The 24,150-nt window shown below is 33.6% G+C and overlaps 1 protein-coding gene and 1 pseudogene across 2 annotated transcripts; both read left to right on the top strand.

Annotated features, from left to right (window-relative positions):
- The first annotated feature begins 1,310 nt into the window (after window positions 1-1,310).
- Window positions 1,311-8,267, top strand: HOS1 (ubiquitin-protein ligase). Its single transcript, XM_039051163.2, has 10 exons — window positions 1,311-1,630; window positions 2,026-2,413; window positions 2,701-2,835; window positions 2,922-3,097; window positions 3,894-4,298; window positions 4,427-4,585; window positions 5,296-5,790; window positions 6,232-6,369; window positions 6,754-7,469; window positions 7,568-8,267. The coding sequence occupies exons 1-10, from the start codon at window positions 1,517-1,519 to the stop codon at window positions 7,734-7,736; spliced, it is 2,895 nt and encodes a 964-aa protein (XP_038907091.1). The 5' UTR covers window positions 1,311-1,516; the 3' UTR covers window positions 7,737-8,267.
- A 2,475-nt stretch (window positions 8,268-10,742) lies between these two features.
- LOC120092918 (O-fucosyltransferase 30 pseudogene) lies at window positions 10,743-14,016 on the top strand (annotated as a pseudogene). Its single transcript, XR_016525101.1, has 3 exons — window positions 10,743-11,182; window positions 11,830-13,162; window positions 13,616-14,016. The product of XR_016525101.1 is annotated as an O-fucosyltransferase 30 pseudogene (transcript).
- Window positions 14,017-24,150: the final 10,134 nt, after the last annotated feature.

Raw genomic sequence — 24,150 nt, 5'->3', positions numbered from 1 at the left:
TAGTTATATGGATTGAAGTAGACTTATTATTTCAAATATATAACTTATAATTTATTAAAAAAATTATATGAATTAAATTATAATTAATTGTGCTTAATCGAAATTATTTGATAAAAGTTTAAGAAAAACAATTATTATAAACAAATTGATTCAATAAAAGATTCATAAGACAGTAGATGTTAAAAAACATATAACATGAAAGGATAAAATTGAGATTTATAAAAAGGTGACAAATTTTTAGTAAAGTTTAAATGTAAAAAGTGGTATCAATGTTTTTTGCTTGGGATATTCTAAACAATTTAATAAATATTTTTGTTTTAATAAACAACTTAAGCAATTAATATTGTCCCAACAACTTGCAAACACAATCCAATTGAGTCATTTTTTCTATTTATAAATTTATAAATGGGTTCCTACAAGGTTGAAGTGTGTTTGATTTTGTTTCAAATTGAAAAGATCTAGAAAAACCTGTACCTCAATTTTTCAAACACAAAGTATTAACTAATATAGTAGAATGCAAAGAATTTACAAATATAACGAAATTTAGATCAAGTTTTGATATACCCTATTGTTAAGAGGAGTATATTAGTGATAGACCATTAGGGTTGGCAACGGGATCGGAGCGGGGCGGGGGAGGGTCCCCGTCCCCGCCCCCGTCCCTGCCTTTTGAAAGCGGGGATGGGGCTCGAGATTCCTCGTTTCCCCACAGGATTCCCCTACTAATTCCCTGCGAGAAATCCCCTATTAGATCCCCGCGGCCTCCATTTTTTTCTTTTAATTTTTTAAGTTTGGGTTTGACTTTTGAGAATTTATATATTTAATATTGGGCTTATAACACTATAGTATACATTATAAATAAGTTATTTTATATATTATAAATATATATATTTATAAAATATTAAAAATATAATTATATAAAATTGGGGTCGGGCATACCATCCCTGTCCTCGAATGGGGCCCCGAAAAACTTTCCCGATTTGACCCATCCCCGGTCAAACCGGAGATTTCCCTCGGGAAATTTTGCCAACCCTATAGACCATATCGTTAATAGGAATCTATCAATGATAGAGTTTATCACATATTTATAATTCTTTAAATATGTTGCTATATACTTAACTATTAGTCCTAAAAGTGCTACTGTTGCAATTACCTTCTTAAAATGATATTTTTTAAAATGCATGGTCCTTAATATCGTTGGGCCAAGTCCATAAAACGTCGAAGCCCAAAACCTGAATCGGTTTCAACCCGGCCCATTTCTTTTTTTTTTTTTTTTTTCGTTCGACAAAATTTCTTTCGGAAAACGACGGCCTGAAAAAGAAAAAATGAAAAATTAATTGCTTTTCTCCCTCTTCCCAAAGAAAAGCCCTCCAATTTTTCTGCACATGGAACTTGGAAGCTTCAAAACCTTCAAACCTCTATAATGGCTTCCTTCACTGTCAAGCCCTAGCTTCAACTTCCTCACTTTTATTCTTCATCCTTAACTCTCGGAGATATTGTTTGCTTCTGCTCCCGCTCAATGGACAGGCAAATCGACGGTCACGCCGTTCCTTCGACATCTACTAATGGCAGGGCTGCTTCTGCGTCGACTTCTTCGTATTTGCGACCTGATTACAGTAGCCGAGCAGTACAGGTACTCGTTTCTTTCTACCAGTTGATGCGTTTATGTTATAATGCTGGATAGTGAAACCCTAGCTATTTTGGTTAGCACGCTGGAGAGTTCTCATTTTTTGGTGCTTTGGATTTTTCTTTGCGAAAGCTACGGTGGCATTTCCGTACTCAAGAGTTGCTACTATTGAGTGTAGAGCAAGTTTTGCTTTGAAGTTTTTTGTAGTTATATGTGCTAGAATGGTTCTTGGGGTTGTTTTGTTTTTCGAAATTACTGTCGAACGTTTGAGTTTGTAGATTTGACTCCTTAAATGATAATTGTCTTGTCAGACGATGATTTTTAATTATTTATTCTGTACATTAGGTGGTGGATTGATTTTTTCCCGCTTCTAACTGTTATGCTTATATTTTCAATTCTAGGAAGCGTTGAGACATTTGGCATCTATTAATCTGATCGAATTATGTAATGAAGCAAAAGTTGAGCATTGTCGAGCCACTAGAGACTTGAGAAGCTGTGGACGGGATGTTCAGTTTGTGTTGAATTCATGTGGACATGCCTCTCTGTGCGAAGAATGTTGCCAACGGTGTGATATTTGTCCAATATGTAGAGTCCCAGTTCCTAAAACCAGTGCTAGAACACATCTTCGTCTCTTTTATGAGTGTGTGGAAGCTGGTCTCATTCCGAAGAATTCCAAGGAGAAGCCTCCTGAGGAAGATGGGGAAAATAGAATAACTACAGACGTACAACGCTTGTACTCCTTATTTGATATTGCGCTGGAAAACAACTTAGTTTCTCTAATCTGTCACTGTATCCTTAGCGGTCCGACTACTCTGCTAACATCCCACGTAGATGTCACCCAGTTCTGATATTGTTGCCTTTTCAACTTGCCGTGGAACTTCACTGTTTCTCTGTCAATCTTCATTTTCTTTTGCATGGGAAGCCTTAAGTAATCTAACAAAGTTGCAAGCCTATTTGAAGCAATATGCTTATCATCTTACTTTGTTGACTTGTGTTCGAATTCTTATTATATTCTGCCAACTTACCAATTATTCTAATGTTAAAAGTACAAAATTTCCTTTACAATAAGCTGTCAGATGTTACGGATGTTTGTATGGATGAGAGTGCTGTATCAAGTGATCCTGTAATTGCATTTTTGTTGGATGAAGTCGTCGTGAAGGATTGGTGCAAGCGGGCCTCCAGGAACATCATTACAAAACTTCAAGAAATATGTAAGCCAAATCTTGAAAATTTTCTTAATGTGGCCTGCATACTGATTACTTTTATGCTTATATGTATACTATTCATTTCATTTTAGATAACTCTGGTGTAGAGGGAATGAGGTCTAGGATGAGCCTACTACTTAAGTTCTCGGCGCTGCTTGCTGGCATATCCAATGTGCTCGAAGTGTTGGACTCATCATTTAGAAGTTCTCATTCAGCACAGCTTGAGGACCTGCACAATCTTCATGAGGGCATATTGAAGATCAAGCAGGTTCAATTTCTTCGGAAGCAATATGGTTATCAATCATCAAGTTTTACTGCTTTACGTTAGGCCATAGTTCTTGGCCGTTTTAAAAAGAAATATGTGCTGGCCTTCAATCAAATTACATGTTATTTTAATATTTAATGTCACCGATTCCTGGTATCTAGCGTAGTTAATTAGTAGATCTGCTTTCTGATCAGTTGGAGAATACTGAATGGAAACATGCTAACTCGGTGGATATGATAAGATGTTTTCACACTTGAGAAAAAAAAAGAAAAAAGAATAGCTTTAACCAACGTTTCTTTCTCTTTTCTCTCCTTGGTGAAATGATAATATCACGACTCTGTATCTCCATTCAAATGATGGAAAAAGTTAAACTGTCATTCTTTAGTGAAGAAAGAAAAGCAATATTACTGGTTAGAAGTTGGCAATGTCATAATATGTTCAGGATGTTTCACACGTTGATGATTTTCTTTCTATCAAATTTATTCTCGTTACGCAAGTAAATATAGGAATTTATAATTTGTAGAGACTAGACTCTCATCCATTGAAATTTATTGGATTTTTTGCCATAATTTACTAGGGTTAGAAAATAATTATGAAGGTAACTGGATTATTCTCTTAACTCTTCGTTTTTGCCCGGCTTCAAAATAATATATGATTGCAATTCAGTTAATGGTAGATCTATATGTCCTAACCTTGGGAGATCAGAACTTTAGAACCGTCCTTCTGTAATTGATGTTCCTCTTTTTCTCAAGATAGTCTTCATGTTAATATACTTTTTGGTTACAATTTCATTTACCAGCATATGGAGATTATGATGTGGTGCATAAGGCATCAGTTTTTGGAGAATGTTAGGTCCCGCCATTCTAGCTTCACATCATGGCTTACTGCTGTCCGTGAAAGGAAATCTGCTGCAATCAGGCGATCATGGCCTGATGCTTTAGATGACTCTGCTGATTCCGGTGGACTGGATGGATCTCTGTTCATCGAGGATGCACTGGGGAATCTTGATATAGAGCAGTGGTACTCCCGAGATGTAGTGGATGGTTTAGAAATTGCATCTCTGAAAAATGATGAGGCCCCAATAAACTTCAGATCTAAAATTGGGGGGAGTTCAGGTTGCTACCCATTTGAAAATCTTCGAGTTGCTGTGGACGTTCTCTTTCTTCGTGGAAGTTCTGATGTCGTGGTTGCAAAGAAAGCAATTGTATCCTTCTTTAGTGATACATTCATTTCATTGTCCATATAAATTATAAATTTGGCTAAATATATTCCTATCTTTTTCATAAATTTGGCTAAATATGTACCTATCTTTGTCTCCTTAATCTATGATAGCTTTTGTATTACTTGTTTGACCGCCACTGGATGTTGCCTGACGAGAAATGGAGACATATTGTTGAGGATTTTGCAGCCACTTTCAGTATTACACGGCATTCTATATTAGAATCTTTTGTCTTTTATCTTCTAGATAATCATACAGATGAAGCCCTGCAGGTAATTTTTTGTGGAATCTGTCACCTGCTTGTCTAATCATATAGTTTCAGTTTTGTGTTATTTATTCAATTACCTAACATTTGTGGTTCTGTGCTATGTAGCTTTTTAATTTACTTGACTTGGGATTTTGTTTGAACGGACAGATATATGATTGAGTTAGAATATGTCTTACACTTACAGTGGTTGTAGTTCAATACCAATGATTTAGTTCTGATCCCAAAATTTCAAGCTATTTATAAAGAAAGGGTCAATAATAAAAGACTTGGAGAGAATGGTTTCAAGCCATAAACAGTCACTTGCTTGGGATTTAGTATCCTATGAGTTTTCTTGGAAACTACATGAATGATAGTGTTCGGGTGGGTGTTTCATGAGAATAGTTGTGTTTAAATGGTTGAATTGATGAATTTGCGCCGCTCTTTGTGATGTCATTAGTTCAACGAAGCACTCTACATTTTGGATCTGGATATGTTAGTTAGCCAAACATGTATACTCTAATATTGAAGCAAAGGATGAAATAGTATCATCCTCGTTCAATGACTTCCAAGCGATACAAGTCCTTTAAATTTCTGTCAATTGTACAATTTAGTTACCCCAAGAGTTCTAGTAGTTTCAAATTTACAGATTGCCTATTTCTTGCCGTTTCTGCCATGTACGACTGTCCTCTTTACATGTTAACATCTAACCTTTCCTCGCAACATGACATCATATAGGAAGCCTGCCGACTTCTTCCACAGATTTCCGGCCCAGCCACCCATCCCAAGATTGCACAAGTTTTGTTAGAACGGAAAATTCCTGATACAGCTCTTATGGTTTTGAGGTGGTCAGGACGTGACAGTATGTCAGTCCCAGTTTCACTTGTGGAAGCTGTAACTGGTGTCCGGGTGAGAGTGGAATGTGCGCTCCTGACCGAAGCATATATGTACCAGAAAATGCTCTGCAATAGGGTAAGAGAGAGGAAATACTATAAAGAACATGAAGACACATTTGATAATGCTCAAGGCAAATTTAGAAGCTGGGAGGACTGGATGAAAGTATTGGTGACTGAAATTTGTTTTCTTTGTATCCGTCGAAACTTTGTGGATAGAATGATTGAGTTACCATGGAATTCCGATGAGGAAAAGCATCTCCACAAGTGCTTGCTGGAGTGGTCCACTGCTCATCCATCAACCACTATTGGAAGTCTTCTATTTGTGTACTATCTTCAGGTAATCTCTCACTTGCCCATTGTAACTTTTCAAGAAATCATCCCATTGGAATTAATCACGAAAGGATTACAACGAACTAGATAAGAAATCAAGAAGAATAATGAAAATAAGCCGAACTATTTGCTTTTGTTAAAGTTCTTTCCCTATATTATAGGTTCAGCTGTTTCCATTACTCCAAAGAGGTTGCCTTATTCGCATTTCTAGATAAGAAATCAAGAAGAATAATGAAGAAATTGCTTTATTTTCATTACTCCAAAGAGGTTATCTCTTCATAATGGTTTAGTTTATAGACATGTTTTGGTGTTATATTTACACCATTAGAACTTTTTGTTCCAGTTAAGTCATTATTATTTCTAGCATAAGGTGTGGATACTAAATTATCATTTTGGGATCTACACACGGAGATGACATATCACGAGGACTTTCTGTATATTCTTTCAGAGGTTTCGATATCCTGAGGCCTACCAAGTGAACCTCTTACTTCAGAAAGCAGAACAAGGCTATATTTCTGAGAATTCTGTTGGTGAAGATGTTTTATCCAGGATGAAATTGACTAGTCACTGGCGAGCAGGATTGGTCGTAAGTTGTCTGAACCATTTTTTTTCTTTTATTGGGTGGTTGCTTGCGATGGGGTGAAGGCTTGTTCTTTAGAAGCCTCTTTTATGTGTTATCTGAATGCCAGTGCTGTTTGAAGGGGTTCTGAATTGTTGTTCGCATGCTGAAAGGTTGAAGCATTTAACTAAAATCATTTGACACTAACTCTAAATATGACTTGACCTCACGACCTAAACAATATTAGATTTAATTGCAAAATCGATATACGTGGTTTTTTTTGGTCCATAAATGTTTTTATTGGAGTACTATCTGGGTTTGCGACTCATGTTCATCCTTGATATTTCATTATTATTATTATTGCTACTTTTAAAATTTTTATATTTAAATTTATTGCCTCAAAATGAACAGGATAAATTCATGGAGTTGCTACCAGAAGCCCAACAGCTGGAAATAAAATCTGGGAAGTCGCCTAATGTCGGTGTTAATTCAGAAGTGGAAGTGCCACCAAATGCTAGTCCATCTGCGGTACAGGATCAGCACTTAAGCAGTATATTAATCCCCTCAACTAATACTTCTACTGTATCACATAGAAACGACAGTAGATTTATCTTCAACCCCCCAGTTTTTGAAACTCCAGGAAGACTAGGTGGGACATTGAATCATTCCAAAATCGCGACATTTGGCCTGGCATTGGTTCATGAAAGGCGGTTTGGTAGTAAGGAAAGAGTACCAAAGCAAAATAGCCTACCCGAGAGTGTCAATTTTCAGGACATGTTTAGTTCTGAATTCCATCAAGCAACTGCTATGAATATTTCCCCCTCAGAAGAAGCCCCGAGAAGTTCATCTAGGGTCCTTTTGAATAGCCTGCTCTTGGGGAACGATCCCGAGAAACTCTCACTGGATAAAGAAAAAAATGGGATTACTAACCAAGTTCGGAATACCTCTCCGTATTCTCGTAGGATTACTGCCAACCCTACATATAATACACCCAGCAGCAAGTTCGGTTTATTAGATGTTCCTTTAAGGGGAGTGCAGGAAAATGGATCTACTAAAACTGCAGTATCTATTAGAGATAATGGAACTTGGAACATCTCTTCTTTAGATGATCCAATGGACATTTCGAGGTAAGGAAACACCAATTTCATTCTCCACTGCCTGCTGCATTTTCTTTTCATTTTTCTTGTTCAATTTATCTTTACATATTTTTTCCGTAACAATTCAGCCATGGAGGAGAAGATTCTGCAGCTGACATTCGATATTCGAATGGTGCTCCAAGATGGAGGTCTGATGAAGCAAGCGACGAGGAGCCAAGTCTTGACAGAGCTCCGAGTATAGTACGCTACAGAGCTACCCAAAGCAGTACTAGAAGAACAAGGTCAACGAAGAGATAATGACGGTATTTGCCCATCTAACAGCTCGAGATGATGCATTTTATTGGATGCAGATAGCTCGGTTGGTCAAAAAGACCACGAGAGTTGCATACCTCACCGGCTCCAAGTACTCTTGGTTAGGATAGAAGGATGCAGTGCGTGAATTCGCTGCCTCCATGATAGATCGAATAATCAATCAACTGAAAGCTTCCAAGTTATGAAGGAAAAAAGGAATTCATTCGAGGTTTTGGGTGGCTGTTTCCTTTTTTTCACTTCCTATTTTCCATATGTATTTTTGTATTTCAAATGTCTATATTTTTATAGCTTTGATAGTTTGATGAAATGATTGTGTTTTAAGTAGAGGAAAATGGAAAGCAGGCTTTTAGGTTTTGATTTTTAGTTTGATCAGGCAGGCTATAGCAGCAGGGTCAGATTTGCTTGAAAATATTTCTTCTTGTAATAGGAATTTTTATTTTTATTTTTTCATTGCTAATATTGTGATAAAACTAATTTACGTGAGGTAAAGATTAAGACTTCCTCAATTTTGATATCTATTTTCAGTGTTCGTTTCATGAATCTTTTTAGATTTTAGGTTAAATTATAGGTCTAGTTCTTGAACAAGACCTATCAAGGTGGGGCTGTGTCTAATAATAGGTTTTTGGAAATGGTATTTAGTTTAAAATAATTGTTGTAATTTTTGGACTCAGTTTGGTAATTATCAAACTATTTAGATCTTGTTTGGTAATCATTTTGTTTTTGAAAATTAAGCTTATGATTGCTACTTTTACCTTCAAATTTTTTCTTTGTTATCTATTTTCACACTAATGGTTTAAAAAACAAAGCTAAATTTTGAGAACTAAAAAAAATTATTTTTCAAAAAGTTATTTTTGTTTTTGAAATTTGATTAAGAATTTAACCATCGTACTTAAAAAATAAGTAAATCATGGTAAGAAATATGGATGATATAGACTTAATTTTAAAAAACAGAAACAAAAAATTAAGGTTTCGTTTGGTAACCATTTTGTTTTTTTGTTTTTGTTTTTGAAAATTAAGCCTATGGTTATTATTTTCACCTCTAAATTTATTCATTTATTATGTACTTTTTACCGATGGTTTAAAAAGTAGCTTTCAAAAAGTTATTTTTGTTTTTGGAATTTGATTAAGAATTCAACCACTGTACTTAAAAAAATTATGGTAAGAAATGTAGATGATATAGACTTAATTTCTAAAAACAAAAACAAAAAATTAAATGGTTACTATACAAGACTTTAGTTTATGGTTTTAAGTTTTTGAAAATTAAGCTTATAAACATTCATTCACCTTTAATCTTTTTTTTTTTTTTTTCCTTTGTCTACTTTCTTCTAATGTTTTCAAAAACTAGTCTAAAACTAAGACTAGTTTTGGAAACTAGTAAAAAAGTAATTTCTAAAATGTAGTTTTGTGTTTTTAGAATTTGATTAAGAATTTATTTTATTTTTACCTATGAAAACTATAGTAAGGAATTGTGAGAAAATAAACTTAATTTTTAAAATAAGAAAAAATCAAATAATTATCAAATAGGATATTTAGATATAACTTAAAAACTTCATTAACTAGATTTGTAATTTAATTTATTCAAAACTATTCTCAATCTATTCAATGGCAAGTTTGACATGAATAGAATAATGAATAATGTTCGAGTTATTACATTTTTTAAAAAGAAAATATAATATAAAAAGAGGGGTCGAAAAGTCCACCAATAATCAATAATTCAAGTGAGAGTCAATAACATTCAACAACCACAAAGAAAAAAAGAATCTCAAAAGACAAGGGACTATTCAAAGGAAAGCAAGTTTGATTAACAAAAACAATACTAGAAGATGCCTCATGAGCAATATGACAAGCAACGAAAAGTAGAACATATTTTAAAGTAATTTTATAATGATTAAAATAACTTCCATGTCTTAAACATTTAGTATGACTATTTAAATAAGTGTGTCAGGTACTATAAGATAACTAAAAATTCTACAAAACGCTTCAATTTTTTTCGACATTTTGAGATTCACAAGCAAACACAAATTTCTAATTTTGAACTCAAATTTAAAAATTTTAAATGGGAATCAAACATATTTTTAGATAATGTTAAAATAAAGATTTTTTTTTTCCATATTTTACAAAATTCTCAATTTGTAATTTTGGATCACGAACCAAACAAACCTAAGGGCTTTAGTCGTCCTCACAATTTCCTTTATAGAAGGGCGAAAAGAGCTGACAAAAAAATAGCAAAATTTAAAGTTTTATTTAAAAAAATTGCAAAAATGTTTTCAAATTGTAAAAATATCAAAATAAAGTTATATAATAGAAAATATTAATTAGTAAATAACAAAAACTATTATAAAAACAACTACATTAAGTACAAATGAGAATGCAAAGATGCACTTCTTAATAAGAAACAACTCGAATACTACAAATACACTTTATCTAAAAATTCAAGAACCACGAATAAACTCTATCTAAATATTCCAAGAGCAAAAATTAAAAATCACCTAATATGGTCCTTTAACTCTTCCGATTGCCTATAGAATGCGTGTATGAAAGAGAAGTTGACCACAAAGTGGTGGGAGTCATATGGATGTCCACCGTGATGAACTTTCTCCAAGGTGAGAAATAGTATAGTTGATTGTACCAATGAAACTATTGTCGACAAGTGAATATTTGAAGGAATTGTAATAAGATATTGAAAATAGGATTGCATTTGACACCAAACTAGTTCTAGGAAGTTTTATTGTCTTCATTCCATGTGACCAGTTCGCCGGATCTTGAAAACCAACTTTAAACATTATCTATCACAAAATGTCATGAAAATGGATCCCAACTGATATCCAATGGGCCCATTCCAAATAGGCCCAATATGGATCACTTATAAGCCTAACTAATAACCAAAGGCCCACTATCGGAGAAAGGCGACATCTCCTTCATTTTGCTCCGTCTTCGATATCTCACATGCAATTGCAGAGAAGCTCCGAACAAAGAGAAAGGCCATGAATATTTTCGGTTCGAGCAGATCTTCGATTAATCGATGGAACTCGAAGAAATCCAGTTTACAGCTCTAGCGTTTTTCTTTGTCTGTTCTCGTTCTTCTCTTCTGTTCCCTCTTTCTCCTCTACCTGTCCTCCTCCTCTACCTCTTCCTTCATGTCCTCGACTGCATTCTCCACTTCAACTTCGCACGAAATGCAATTCTCAGATCTTAAACTTCGGTAAAAAATTTCTGTTTTACGCGCCTCACAGCGGCTTTAGCAACCAACTTTCCGAGTTCAAGAATGCTATTCTGATGGCTGGGATTCTGAACCGGACTCTTTTTGTTCCGCCGATTCTCGATCACCATATGGTTGCTCTCGGGAGTTGTCCGAAATTCTGAGTTCTGGATCCTTGTGAGATACGATTTTCGGTTTGGGAGCATATTTTTTAGCTTCTTTGGAGTGGAAGGTAATCATTTTCCCCTTGGTTTGTATATCTTTTTTTTTGGGTTTTTCAATGTCTTTATATTTCTTGAAATGATGAGTGTTCTGGTTGTTGGGTTGCTGGATTGTTATGTAAATTACTTCTAGATTAAATTATCGAACCGTTTTGGTAAACTCGTAGCAATTCTAGCTATAGTTTACTTTTCCATTCTGTTCTTTTGTGACTAATTTAAGGAAATGAAAAAAAACAAGGCTAAATTATATAGAGTATCCCTAAACCTTGTCGTGTGTTTTAACAATGTCCCATTCTTTTAAACGCTGCAATATTACCCTTGATGTTTCATAAATGTTGGAACTACCTTGGTAGAAATTCGTCAGAATGCTAATGGAAAATGAGACTTGGAATAGTGTGGTGGTAATTTGAAACAAAAATTGGGACTGCCACATCGTTCTAAATCACCACCACCACAAGTTTACAAATCTCACTTTTCATCAACATTCTAAAGAGTTTGTATTCTGAGGGTAGTTTTGAAACCTTCATGAAAGGTCTTTAATATTGAACTTTTGAAAAAATATCGAAGTTTAGAGTATTATTTTGTAATTTAGCCAGAAAAAAGAAAATGCCATGGTAATATTTTATGACATTAGCTATTCGTTTCAATTTTATGGCAGGTATGTTTCGATGGCGGATATTGTAGATATTTCATCATTAACTTCTTACTCTTCTGTTAAAGCCATAGATTTTAGAACCTTTGCATACTTATGGTGTGGAGTGCATTTGGAAAGTGTTTGTTCAAATGAATATAACCTAAAGCATTGTGGTTGTCTACTAGTAGAGCCTGATGGGAATGTATACAAATGTTTACATGTTGTAGATGAAGAATGCAGAACTACGATTTGGACTTACCAAAATGGTGAAGTTGATGGTGCATTAGACTTGTTTCAGCCTGACGAACAGCTTAAGAAGAAAAAGAAACTGTCCTATGTCAGGCGCCGTCGAGATGTATATGGAACCCTTGGACCTAATTCGAAAGTTGAATCAGCTACTGTTTTGGCATTTGGAAGTCTTTTTACTGCTCCATACAAAGGTTCAGAGCTGTATATTGATATCCATCAAGTTAGTGGAGATCAAAGAATTAGTTCTTTGATGAAAAATATTGATCATCTACCATTTGTCCTAGAAATCTTGAGTGCAGGAAAAGACTATATTGACAAGATCATGAAAGCTCAATTTCTTTGTGCCCAACTGAGATTGTTAGATGGGCAGTTCAAAAATCACTGGAAGGCTACTTTTCTGGCCCTCAAACAGAAATTAGCAATATAATAAAGAATGCTAATGAACCTATTCATGTTTTTGTGATGACTGATCTTCCTGAATCTAATTGGACTGGAAGCTACTTAGGGGACTTGGTTAGTGATTCAAATCACTTTAAACTCTTTTTCCTCAAAGAACACGGCGGATTAGTTCTACGAGCGTCTAAAAAGGTGATGGCTATAGGACATGGCTTGAGATGGACATCCAGTGCATTTGGTCCTGGCAGCATTCGTGATATGAAGAAAAAATGTGCTTCTGAGAGATTACCGGATGTTCTCCTATATATAGAGGAATCTGTTTGCAGTTGTGCTTCATTTGGTTTTGTTGGTACTGTTGGGTTCACCATTACTGAAAGCATAGAGCTGATGAGAAAATATGGAGTATGTTCAAGTCAAACTTGAACCCCATTTTGACATTTACCTTCAAACATGAAATTCTTTGGGATGTCCACTGAACCGGATTATTGGAAGGAAACTCTGATGTACTTTGATTGAATATGGCCATCTGATTCTGCTCTGCTTGTCATGCCTCAAAGAGTCGAAGACTGTTTTCCTAGCAATTCTCTCGTGTATTCTTGTGACCGGTGGTGATTCGCCCGCATAGAATTATGCTTTTCGATTTACCAGCAACTGATATGGTGGATTGTATCAATATTGGTCATCGAATCAGATTTCAAGGTTGCATTTGGATGTAAGTATACATACAGTTCCATATTTACTATACGAGGAATACATATTTAGTTTTTTCCACAATAATGCAGCAACTAATAGTTTAGGAGATTAATATAGTTCCTTAAGGAAAACCCTCCTATTGTTTTCTTAGAAAAATTGAATTTCTGTACTAATGGTTTTGGAAATGGAAATACATGGTGGACTTATCCTTAGTCCTTCTCACTTATGTATTTAAAATCATTTAGGTCTGGATTGATAACCTTTGATTTTTAAAAGTTAAGCTTATTGAATATTATTGTGAGTTCCTAAAAAGAAGAAGTTTTTGTTTTTTGGAAAATTCTTAAAATAGAAAACTAAAAATGAAATCTTTATTGAGTTTAACTATTAAAAGTTGTTTTTTTCCCTTTGGGGCTAACTTAGAGATGGTGGACATATGAAGCTAACTTATAGTCCCTTTTTTTTCCTCTTCCAGATTTTAGTCATTTCCCTAGAATGAGATGCCTGGATCTGGCAGCCAAGGATAGACAATTCAAAATGAAGTATAATTCCTGCTAGACTGTCCGAACTGAAACCGGTGGGTTGAACCAATTTGGTTCGGATTGGATTGGTTTTTATCAAAATTAGAAAAGAACTGAACCGTCGGTTCGGTTCGGTTCCCATTTTACCCGAACCAAAATCACTTAAAAATAAGATTTAGGGTTTCTTATTTCCTTAGAAGAAGATGTTGAAGAAGAGGAAGCTACCCATTTAATTGTTGCACTCTTTTATCTCTTCATTCTTTGCATTCAAACCATTTGTTTCCCTTAGAAATTGCAATTGCATGGCATTACATTATTCTGTTGACCTGAACTAAGCCAGTTTGTCTTCATTTTCCCCCGTGGTGGATTTAGGAATCTTGTTTACGTGCTTCATTCAAAATTTGGTAAAAAATAATTATATAAGACTCTAAAAATTCATATTTTTCTCAATTCATCTATTAGACCTTATAATCAAATTAATGAAAAAGTAAATAAAAATAAAGGAACTAAAACATAAAATGAGATATTAAAAATTAAATTCATAAAAGTAATGGAAACATGAGTGCTACTAAATGTATAAAAGTAATTGAAACATGAATATTAAACATAATTTAGAAAAATAATCTCTAAATTGATAGCAACAATTAGGTTCAAAGATAAATTTGTGTATGTATAAATTAAAATGAGTTTCGTCTAGGTTTAAAACGTTGTAGCAGTGGCTATGCGATTTAAAAATAGTGAAATGAAGAATAATGTATATTCATAGAGAACTAGAGGTTGATTATTTCCCCATTTTTTTTTAAATAATGTTATTTTAATATATATTGACAAAAATAGGGTAGAGTTGAAAGTATTTTTTAAAATAAGTGTTTATTGAAACTATTGACAAAACTAGGGTAGTGAAATCGTGTACACGATTACCGCTTAATCGTTAGCACACGTCGGCTGACTGGTTGACCGATCGCATGAAAACTTGTGGACCGGGTCCACGATTGCCATAATCGTGGATTCGATCCATGATTAGTTTTTCTTTTCTTTTCTTTTTTATTTTATTTAAATAGATTGACTAATTATTTTTTTAATTGGAGATGTACAACAATATTAAGACTTTAGGAACGGGTCCAGAAATTCCTTCATTATTAAACTTAATTATATATTTAATCTACAATGAAAACATAATTATCTTACACTCATATTAAAGAAAATGTCATGATATTAAAGAAAATTTACAATTAGTTCTTTAATTTACAATTTGAAAATGAAAGTTTATCTGAAATTTAAAAATGACCCCCCTAGTCCTTACCCCTCATGAGGGTTGTATTCGTGTCCATCTAAATTAGGTTCACCTTGTTGTCGTTGTCATCTATGACGAATACGTCTTCGATCGGTATCAGCAATATTGAGTTGTCTTGTTTGTTGAATAATACCTTCTACGTTGACCAATGTTTGCTGACACATTGAACCCAAGTCTGGTAAGTTGTGCTGCACTGAATATTGTTGTATATCTCCGATAAAATTATTCTGTACAATGAAAAAAATAAATATTAAAAAATGTTCATATTATATATATGGAAAATGTCTGATTTTAAATCTCTTATCATATAGTAATAGTAAGCGCCGTCAAGCGTGATAAATCACCTCGGGATTGAATTGTACCAGGAAAAGTAGTCATCTGATACAGTTGACCCATTTGTTAATTCTCTCTATGCACACCGATCATGTTGTCCATGCTAGTAGGATATATATTCCACGTGGATTCGACGCCAGTCTTAATCGTGCTTACCTCTTAAATCGATCTGGGTGCTGGGAGTATATAGGACAATGAAGGTATCGTTTGTCGCAGACCGAACTGTCTCAACACACGATCTGGATGATGCCACTCTACTATATGGAAGCATATAAGAGAGCTAACGGTCAACCATATGTCTTCACCATCACGACCGTAATCAAGTAAGGATGACCAAATCTGTTGTGTGTATGGCGTCCAAATAATCTAACAAAAAAAAAAAAGATGAGTATACATCCAAAATATTTTAAATATTCATTTATATATACATTTGTTACCTGATTGTGCATCAGTCTGTCAAATATTTTTCGGTACACGAACAACATATTTGCTGATTGTTCAGAGGCAACTAATACACCACTCCATCTAAAATTATAAAAAATACAATTAATTTATATTCTTACATAAAATGATAATGAAATAAATATATAAATGAAATAATACCTAGCACTAAGTGGACGATGATCTAAGGCCTGTAACTGAACTTGTGGTGCTATAATCGGAAATCTATCATAAGCCCACACCTGTAGTAGTATCAGTGGTCCTGCTATTTCCAACACTTGTGCATTGGTAGCCCGATAAAGTTCTCTATACAACCATGCAAGACATGCACCACCCCACGAGTACGTACCAGCGTGCTCGAAATCAGACAATAGCAGGAGGAACATGAGATGCACTAGAGTATTTAACTTGTCAGCGAACAAGAATCCTCTAATAAGTGCATGATGTATGCTCGTGCATACCTACGTACACTGATGTCGTCGGCATCGGGAGGTAATTCTGGAAACTGGGACGCCAACCAGGGGATACTCAATCTTGATCCTTTCAGATCATCTGGTAGAACGCCTAAGAGCTCTTCACAAACATTCTTCCAGTCATACTGTAGTGAACCTGTCAATGGTTGCCCGTCCACTCGTAACCCAAACTGTATGGAAACATCCTGCAGCGTGAACGTACATTCCCCACAAGGAAGGTGAAATATGTGGGTTTCTGGTCTCCAACACTCAACTAGAGCAGTAATAAGGTGCCAATCAAGCTGGATAAAATCGATTTGTGCAACCTCAAGAAAATTTGCCTGCTCAACGTAGGGAATAATCCAGTGATCAAATGGGATAGTATGTTGTACAAACGTCTCCCTTCTCCGACAACTCAAAACTACTGTGGAAGAACTATCCCATACTGATTGTGAACGATGCATATTTTGTTGATAAAATTATACAAGATTAGAAAGATCAGGCTCCATTACCTAAGAAGTTCAAATAAATTCATTATATAAAAAAATACAATTACATAAAAGGTACATAAAAAGATACAATTACATAAAAGGTACATGAAAAGTATATAAAAAGATTCAATTACATGAAAAATAAATTCATTACATAAAAAGTACAATTAGATAAAATGAAACAATTACATAAAAAATATAAGTACATAAAAGATACAATTACATAAAAAAATATAAGTACATAAAATATATAATTACATAAAAAATACAAATAAAAAAAAGATACACCTAATGACCCAAAGACGAAGCACCTAATGTACGTTGAAGACAAGTACGTCTGTTATGTGCTTCTCTCTTGCAAATTGTACATCAAACTTTTTGGCTTGCTTCTCTCCAATCCATTTCATTATGAATGCACATACTTTTTGGCCAACCTCGTTCTCTTAGTAAGTTCGCATTTGGATGAATTTCTGTAAATGATAATTCTGGCCAATAATCTACGTGTTCTATTGGATGGAAGCGACCTTCATAACATCGCTTGAAATTGGACAATTTGTAGCATTCATCAATAAGTGGTATGTATGTCATACGCATGTAATTACAAACTGCAATTACATGAGAGCATGAAATCTTGAATGACTGTCACTTATTACAAGAACACATTCCTTCTTTCAAGCTCAAAACTTGGGTGTGTTGTCATTTATAGGGAGGAATCATACTTATGCCAGATTGTGTTGGATCGATATGGCAACCCTAGAAGGGGTGAATAAGTTTTAATTAAACTTTTTTTTCCCTAAATTAACGAAATTAAACTAATTAATACACTTTTTGTAAATAATAAGAAAAATTCAATTTATGCAACAAATAAGATGATAAAAATGTGATAATTTAATTCTATCAAATTTTAGCAAATAAATAAGAACAAACTAAAACATATAATAAATTGCTTAAATTAATTACAAAAATAAAAAGGAAAGAGTTAGAGAAGAAGACACCGTAATTTTTATAGTGGTTCGGTCAAACTCGACCTACTCCACTCCCCAAGCACCTCTTGGGAATTTGAATAAAAACTTTCAGACTCTTTCCACGGATTAGAGCCCAACCATTACACCACCGCTCATTTTATGGGTTCAAGAGCAAACGCGATCCTTTCCACGGTTTAGGATCAAACCATTACAAATGTTGGAATTTTTGAAGAACATAATACAACTCTCACTAGAGTGGATTTACAAGTTTAAGCACTCAACAAGTTTATCCTCATAATACAATAACACTCTGTAACGATCGGATCCTTACATATTATGGTCCGACCGCTACGACATGCATGCTTAAACTTTTCTATTATGAGATGAGTTTTGGTAAAAATCTCAAAAGAACATATCTAAGATTTTATTAATTAGGTAGAAAACTATATAAAAAGTTTATTTTACAAAACACCAGGATCCATAAAACACTAGCGTAATGATACAAAAATGCATATGCCTATAATAGTGAGTTTGATGGTTGGCCATTTGAGCGACGTCTAGTTCTGCCACCTACGCTGTGTCCTTGCCTACAAAGTCTGTAAAAATAGGATGAGTATATAATATACCCAGTAAGTAGTTCTCACATAGGGTAGTGACCAAATGCACAATCACATGCAACATGTTCTGAAAACATATGATTGGGACCGAAAACATATAATAACATGTGGTGGTCGGTTATGCTTCTAACGTAAATTTCTTCGTCCTGATAGGAAGATGAGGACTTAGGCGGAAACTAACCCATTGATGATTAGCGGGTTATGCAGTCAGTAGGGCCAGAGTCGCATCCAACATCAACCATTAACATAAACGTAAGATTGGACTAGAGGGGTGCAACCATACATACCCTGTTAGTCCCTAGCATAAACTTGACATAGAATTGGGTCTAGAGGGGTGCAACCATACATGCCCTGCTAGCCCTAGAAGCATAACCTTTATCTAATTAAAATTTAATCTTATGAACAAACATAATGCATGAGGTCCCTTGTCGATAAACATATTTTAAACATGTAATGCAACATAACAATAACATAATTATGCAACATATTAAAGGTACACCACCATGAAACACTTAAAGAGAGGGTGAGATAAACTACTTACCTTGACTACGATCCTAGTTATTCCTTATTATTCCTTATGGTTTAATCAGTAGAGCTTTCCCTCTTAAATTAGAAGGAAATTTGGGCAGCACTTCCCTTGCGTTTTCTCTTTCTAATTAACAGAATTAATTCACCATTTTCACACAATTTTTACTACTGAGTTTTGTTTGAGAATCCGTTTAACTTCCAGCCTAAAGCCTCCTAATTATAGCCGATTCCAGCTCTCCTCTGTGTGACAACTCATCCTATAAATGGTTTCTTTAAAATTACTTAGGTTTAAGAATTTCTCTTAATAAGATACCTAATTTTGGCTAACGTTTGCCCTTACGTCATCAACCTTTGTTTGTATTTCATTTTAGGGTTCTCCATGTATAATCTATAAGATCGTGGCCAAATTCAACGCATAATCCACGCTTCTGTCCAAATCTCGCTCTTTTTGTTCTCAGAATCTCACTCTCTCCAGCTTTCTCGCTGGTTTGGCTCTCGTGATTCTCGCTCTTGCTGGTTTGGCTCTCGCTCTCGCTTCCGCTCTCTCCCACTGTCTCGCTGAGAACCTAGCTTTCTCCACTCTCGCTCTTTCCAATTTTCTCTCCATTCTCGCTCTCTCCACTGTCGCTCTATCCAATTTTCTCTCCAATCTCGCTACTTTTCACGCGTGGGTTGCCTTCATTGCTTGTGGATTCCACTTCCCTTTTTAACTCTTTCAGATTTTAAAAGTATATGGGCAATTAATTCACCTCCAATTCTTCCAATGAGCAGTGCCCAAACAAAAAGTTATCTACTGCCTTTTGTCTCCTGAATTAGCTAGCGTCCAACTTCTAATTAATCCTCCCTGATTCTGCCCCTTATTCATTATTTTTGGATAATTAATAAATTTCTTATTTTTTTTCCAATTCTAAATTTCCACCCAATTTTCCTATTAAGTTTATATATTTTTCATTCTTAATTATATATATATATTTATTTATTTATTTATTTTCCTGCTTTCTAAATTAGGGTTAGGGTATTACATTTACTACCCCTTAAATAAAATTTCGTCCTGCTTAACATTTGACATTTAATTTCCTATAGTGCATGCGTACAAATTTGGGTTGTTACACACTCTCTCAAGAATAAGATGAAAAGAAAAAAATTGGGAACTTAAAGCAACAATGAAACTTTTGAGTTTTGGAGGATTATGAAATGTAAAATTTGTTAGTTTAAAATTTGGAGAGGAAGATGGTTTATATAGAGATGGAAAATTTTTTAGAAACCACAATTAATTTGGACCATTGGATTTTGGAAAAGAAAAATCAATGATGGAGATTTTAAACTAAACTAGTCGTTAGATACAAACAAAATATAATATTAAATTCATATTCTTTTGAAATTCAATTTTTTTTTTAAAATTAATCCAAAAAAATTAAAATATACCATGTGTCAAAAACTAGCCGTTGACACAAACATAAAATAATATTAAATTCATTTTCCTTTTAATTCATTTTCTTTTTAAATTCATTCTCTTTAAAGCCAATCCAAAAATAAAAAACATACAATGTGTAAAAAACTAGCCATTAGACACAAACATAAAATAATATTAAATTTATTTTCCTTTTAAATTTCTTTTAAATTTCATTTTTTTTTTAATTTTAAATCAATCCAAAAATTAAAAGTCCATCATATATTAATCTCTTAATGATCCACCATTCAACCAATATGCTACCACATGTCTACATGCAAATGGTTTAGTTATGCCACGTCATCCACCACGGTATTTTCTCTATAGACTTGTTTTGGTCATATCGTCTTCGTTTTAGCTCCGATTTGAGTGATTCAAGAAGTGTTGGAATTGTTGTTCCGAGCTCTATGCTATGGACATATTAAAATACTAAGATTTTTAGTAATTAAAAATTGAGTTTGTTATCATCAAAACATTGATTAATTAATTAATTAAAATTAATTAATTTGAGATTAAAGGCCAAAAAACCAAAAATCTCCCCCTTTTTGATGATGAAAAACCATTCAAGAAAAATAACTTGAAATATATGTAAATCATATGTAGCATATAATAAAATTCAACATATCACCATAAAGATCATTCTTGAGATTCACTCAAAAAAATAAATTCTTCCCCTAATTAATACAATCAAAATCATAACAAATTTATAGCATTTTTTTTCTTAAACTTCTCCCCCTTTGGAATCATCAAAAAGAATAATTAAGAAAAATTTAGAACTACATAAATGTTTCCTTTAAAAACATGAACATAAATTTAGCACAACTCTTCCTAAGAATATTAACACATGCTTTCCATATCTCCCCCTATCAAAATGTCTTCTAAAAGATTTAACAAGTAAAATTATAAAATCAAGAGGCATCACAACGAATAATACCGAGCTCAAGCCTATTTTTACAAAAGTTTTCTTCATTCAAAGGCTTGGTAAAAATATCCACTAATTGATTATTAGAGCCTACAAATTCAAGAGTAATATTATCATTTTGTACATGCTCTCTAATAAAGTGATGCCTAATATCAATATGCTTAGTCCTAGAATGATGTATAGGATTTTTAGTCAAATTAATAGCACTAGTATTATCACAAAATATAGGCACATTATCAAACTTTAATCCAAAATCACAAAGAGTTTGTTTCATCCAAAGAGTTTGAGCACAACAACTAGCAATTGCAATATATTCCGATTCGGTAGTGGATAAGGCAACCAAATTTTTCTTTTTATTAAACCAAGAAACTAAGGAAATACCAAGAAATTGACAAGTCCCACTAGTACTCTTACGGTCAAGTAAACTACCCGCAAAATCCGCATCGGAATATCCTACCAAATTAAATTCAACATTTCTAGGATACCATAAGCCTAAATCAATAGTACCAATCAAATATTTAAAAATTCTTTTAACGGCATGTAAATGTGATTCCTTAAGACAAGATTGAAATCTAGCACAAAGACATACACTAAACATAATATCGGGTCTACTAGCGGTTAAATAAAGTAAAGATCCAATCATACCTCTATAAATTTTTATATCTACACACTTACCTTTTTCATCCTTGTCAAGCTTAGTGGATGTGCTCATAAGAGTTTTTGCAATTTTACCTTCATTGAATTTGAAACTTTTGAGCAAATCCCTTGTGTATTTTTCTTGACTTATGAAAATACCATCCTTGAGTTGTTTGTTTTGGAGTCCAAGGAAGAAGCTAAATTCTCCAATCATACTCATCTCAAATTCACTATGCATACACTTAGAAAATTCTTCACACAAAGATGGATTAGTAGAACAAAAAAAATACCATCCACATATATTTGTACTAAAAGCATATCATTTTCTTTAGTCTTAATAAAAAGAGTAGTATCAATTTTACCCATTTTAAATCCATTCTCAAGCAAGAAATTACTAAGTCTATCATACCAAGCTCTTGGAGCTTGTTTTAAGCCATAAAGAGCCTTTTTCAACTTATAGACATGATTAGGAAAATCAAAACTTTCAAACCCCGGAGGTTGTTCTACATAAACTTCCTCCATGATATAACCATTTAAAAATGCACTTTTCACATCCATTTGATACAAAATGAAATTCTTATAAGAAGCAAAAGCAAGCAACATTCTAATAGCTTCTAATCTTGCAACGGGTGCAAAAGTTTCTTCACAATCTATTCCTTCCTCTTGACAATAACCTTGAGCTACAAGTCTAGCTTTATTTCTAATGATATTTCCATTTTCATCCATTTTATTTCTAAAGACCCATTTAGTTCCAATTATAAAAGCATGAGAGGGCCTAGGGACTAACTCCCAAACTTTATTCCTTTCAAATTGATTTAATTCTTCTTGCATAGCTAAAATCCAAAATTCATCATTTTCGGCATCTTTAAAACTTTTTGGTTTAATTTGAGAAACAAAAGCAAGATTATTAAACATATTAATAGAGGAACGAGTTTTCACACCTTGTTCGGGATCATCAAGAATTAATTCTTTGGGATGGGAAGGAGCATATCTCCACTCTTTAGGCGTGGATGAAGAACCAACTTCGTTCTTTTCGATTAAGCTCACCTCTTGCTTACTTGAAACAATTTCCTTGCCTTTGTCACTAACAAGTAAATCTTCAAAATTTCCTTCTAAAACATCACTATAAATAGGCTCATTAGAAATAACATTGCTAGATTCATCACATACTACATGCATAGATTCCTCAATTACTAAAGTTCTTTTATTGAAAACTCTATAACTTTACTAGTAGAGGAATAATCAAGAAAAATATCAACATCCGTCTTAGAATCAAAATTTTCGAGTTTTTCTTTGTTATTCAAAATAAAACATTTGCAACAAAAAACTTTGAAATATCCAATATTTGGAATTTTGTTATGCCAAAGTTCATAAAGAGTTTTATCCAAAGAAGGTCTAACTAAAACTCTATTTAAAACATAACAAGGGGTGTTAACGACTTCCGTCCTAAAGTATGTAGGTAAACCATACTCATGTAACATTGATCTAGCAAATTCTTGCAAAGTACGATTTTTTCTTTCAACTACACCGTTTTGTTGAGGAGTTCTTGGAGCGGAGAAATTATGAAAAAAAATCATTTTCTTCACAAAAAGTTTCAAAAGCATTGCTATCAAATTCTCCTCCATGATCACTCCTAATTTTAGAAATCAAAAAACTTTTTCATTTTGAACTCTTTTTGCAAAACTAGAAAAGTTTTTCAAAGCATCATCCTTATGTTTTAGCATCAAAACCGAAGTAAATCTTGAAAAATCATCAACTATCACAAAGACATAATAGTTCCCTCCAAAACTAACAATTCTAGAGGGGCCAAATAAGTTCATGTGTAATAGTTGAAGGGGTCTAGTTGTAGAGATTACATTTTTAGATTTGAAAGAGGACTTAGTTTGCTTACCCATTTGACAAACATCAGAACTTTGTCTTTTTTAAATTTAAATTTGGGAAGACCTCTAACTAAAGAATTCTTGGAAATATTTAAAATTAAGTGCATGCTAGCATGTCCTAGTCTTCTATGCCATAACCAAGAATCATTATGCAAAGCCGATAAACATTTATCATTAATAGGACAATCATTCAAATCAATAGTATAAACATTTTCATCTCTATTTCCAACAAATATAACTTTTCTATCACTAGCATTTTCAATGATGCAATTCTTTTTATCAAACACAACTCTAAAGCCTTTATCACACAATTGACTAATACTAAGTAAATCATACTTCAAACCATCAACCAAAAGTACATTTTCAATTAAAATAGAAGATTCATTACCTATACTACCTTTACCAATTATTTTACCTTTCTTGTTGTCACCAAAGGTTACAAGACCTCCATCCTTTTTGGAGAGAGAGACAAACTTGGAT

Source organism: Benincasa hispida, chromosome 12 (genome assembly GCF_027475165.1).
Source record: "Benincasa hispida cultivar pf3 chromosome 12, pf3_genome.v1.1, whole genome shotgun sequence".
NCBI classification, from domain to species: Eukaryota; Viridiplantae; Streptophyta; class Magnoliopsida; order Cucurbitales; family Cucurbitaceae; genus Benincasa; species Benincasa hispida.
Note: the sequence above shows the minus strand (reverse complement) of the source record. Positions and strands in the feature narration are given on the sequence as shown.

Excerpts from the sequence above, each read along its gene's own strand:
- HOS1 (XM_039051163.2), top strand. The coding sequence starts at position 1,517 with ATGGACAGGCAAATCGACGGTCACGCCGTTCCTTCGACATCTACTAAT. Across the intron at positions 4,586-5,295 it reads ATACAGATGAAGCCCTGCAG|GAAGCCTGCCGACTTCTTCC; the intron begins GTAATTTTTTGT and ends GACATCATATAG. Across the intron at positions 5,791-6,231 it reads TATTTGTGTACTATCTTCAG|AGGTTTCGATATCCTGAGGC; the intron begins GTAATCTCTCAC and ends ATATTCTTTCAG.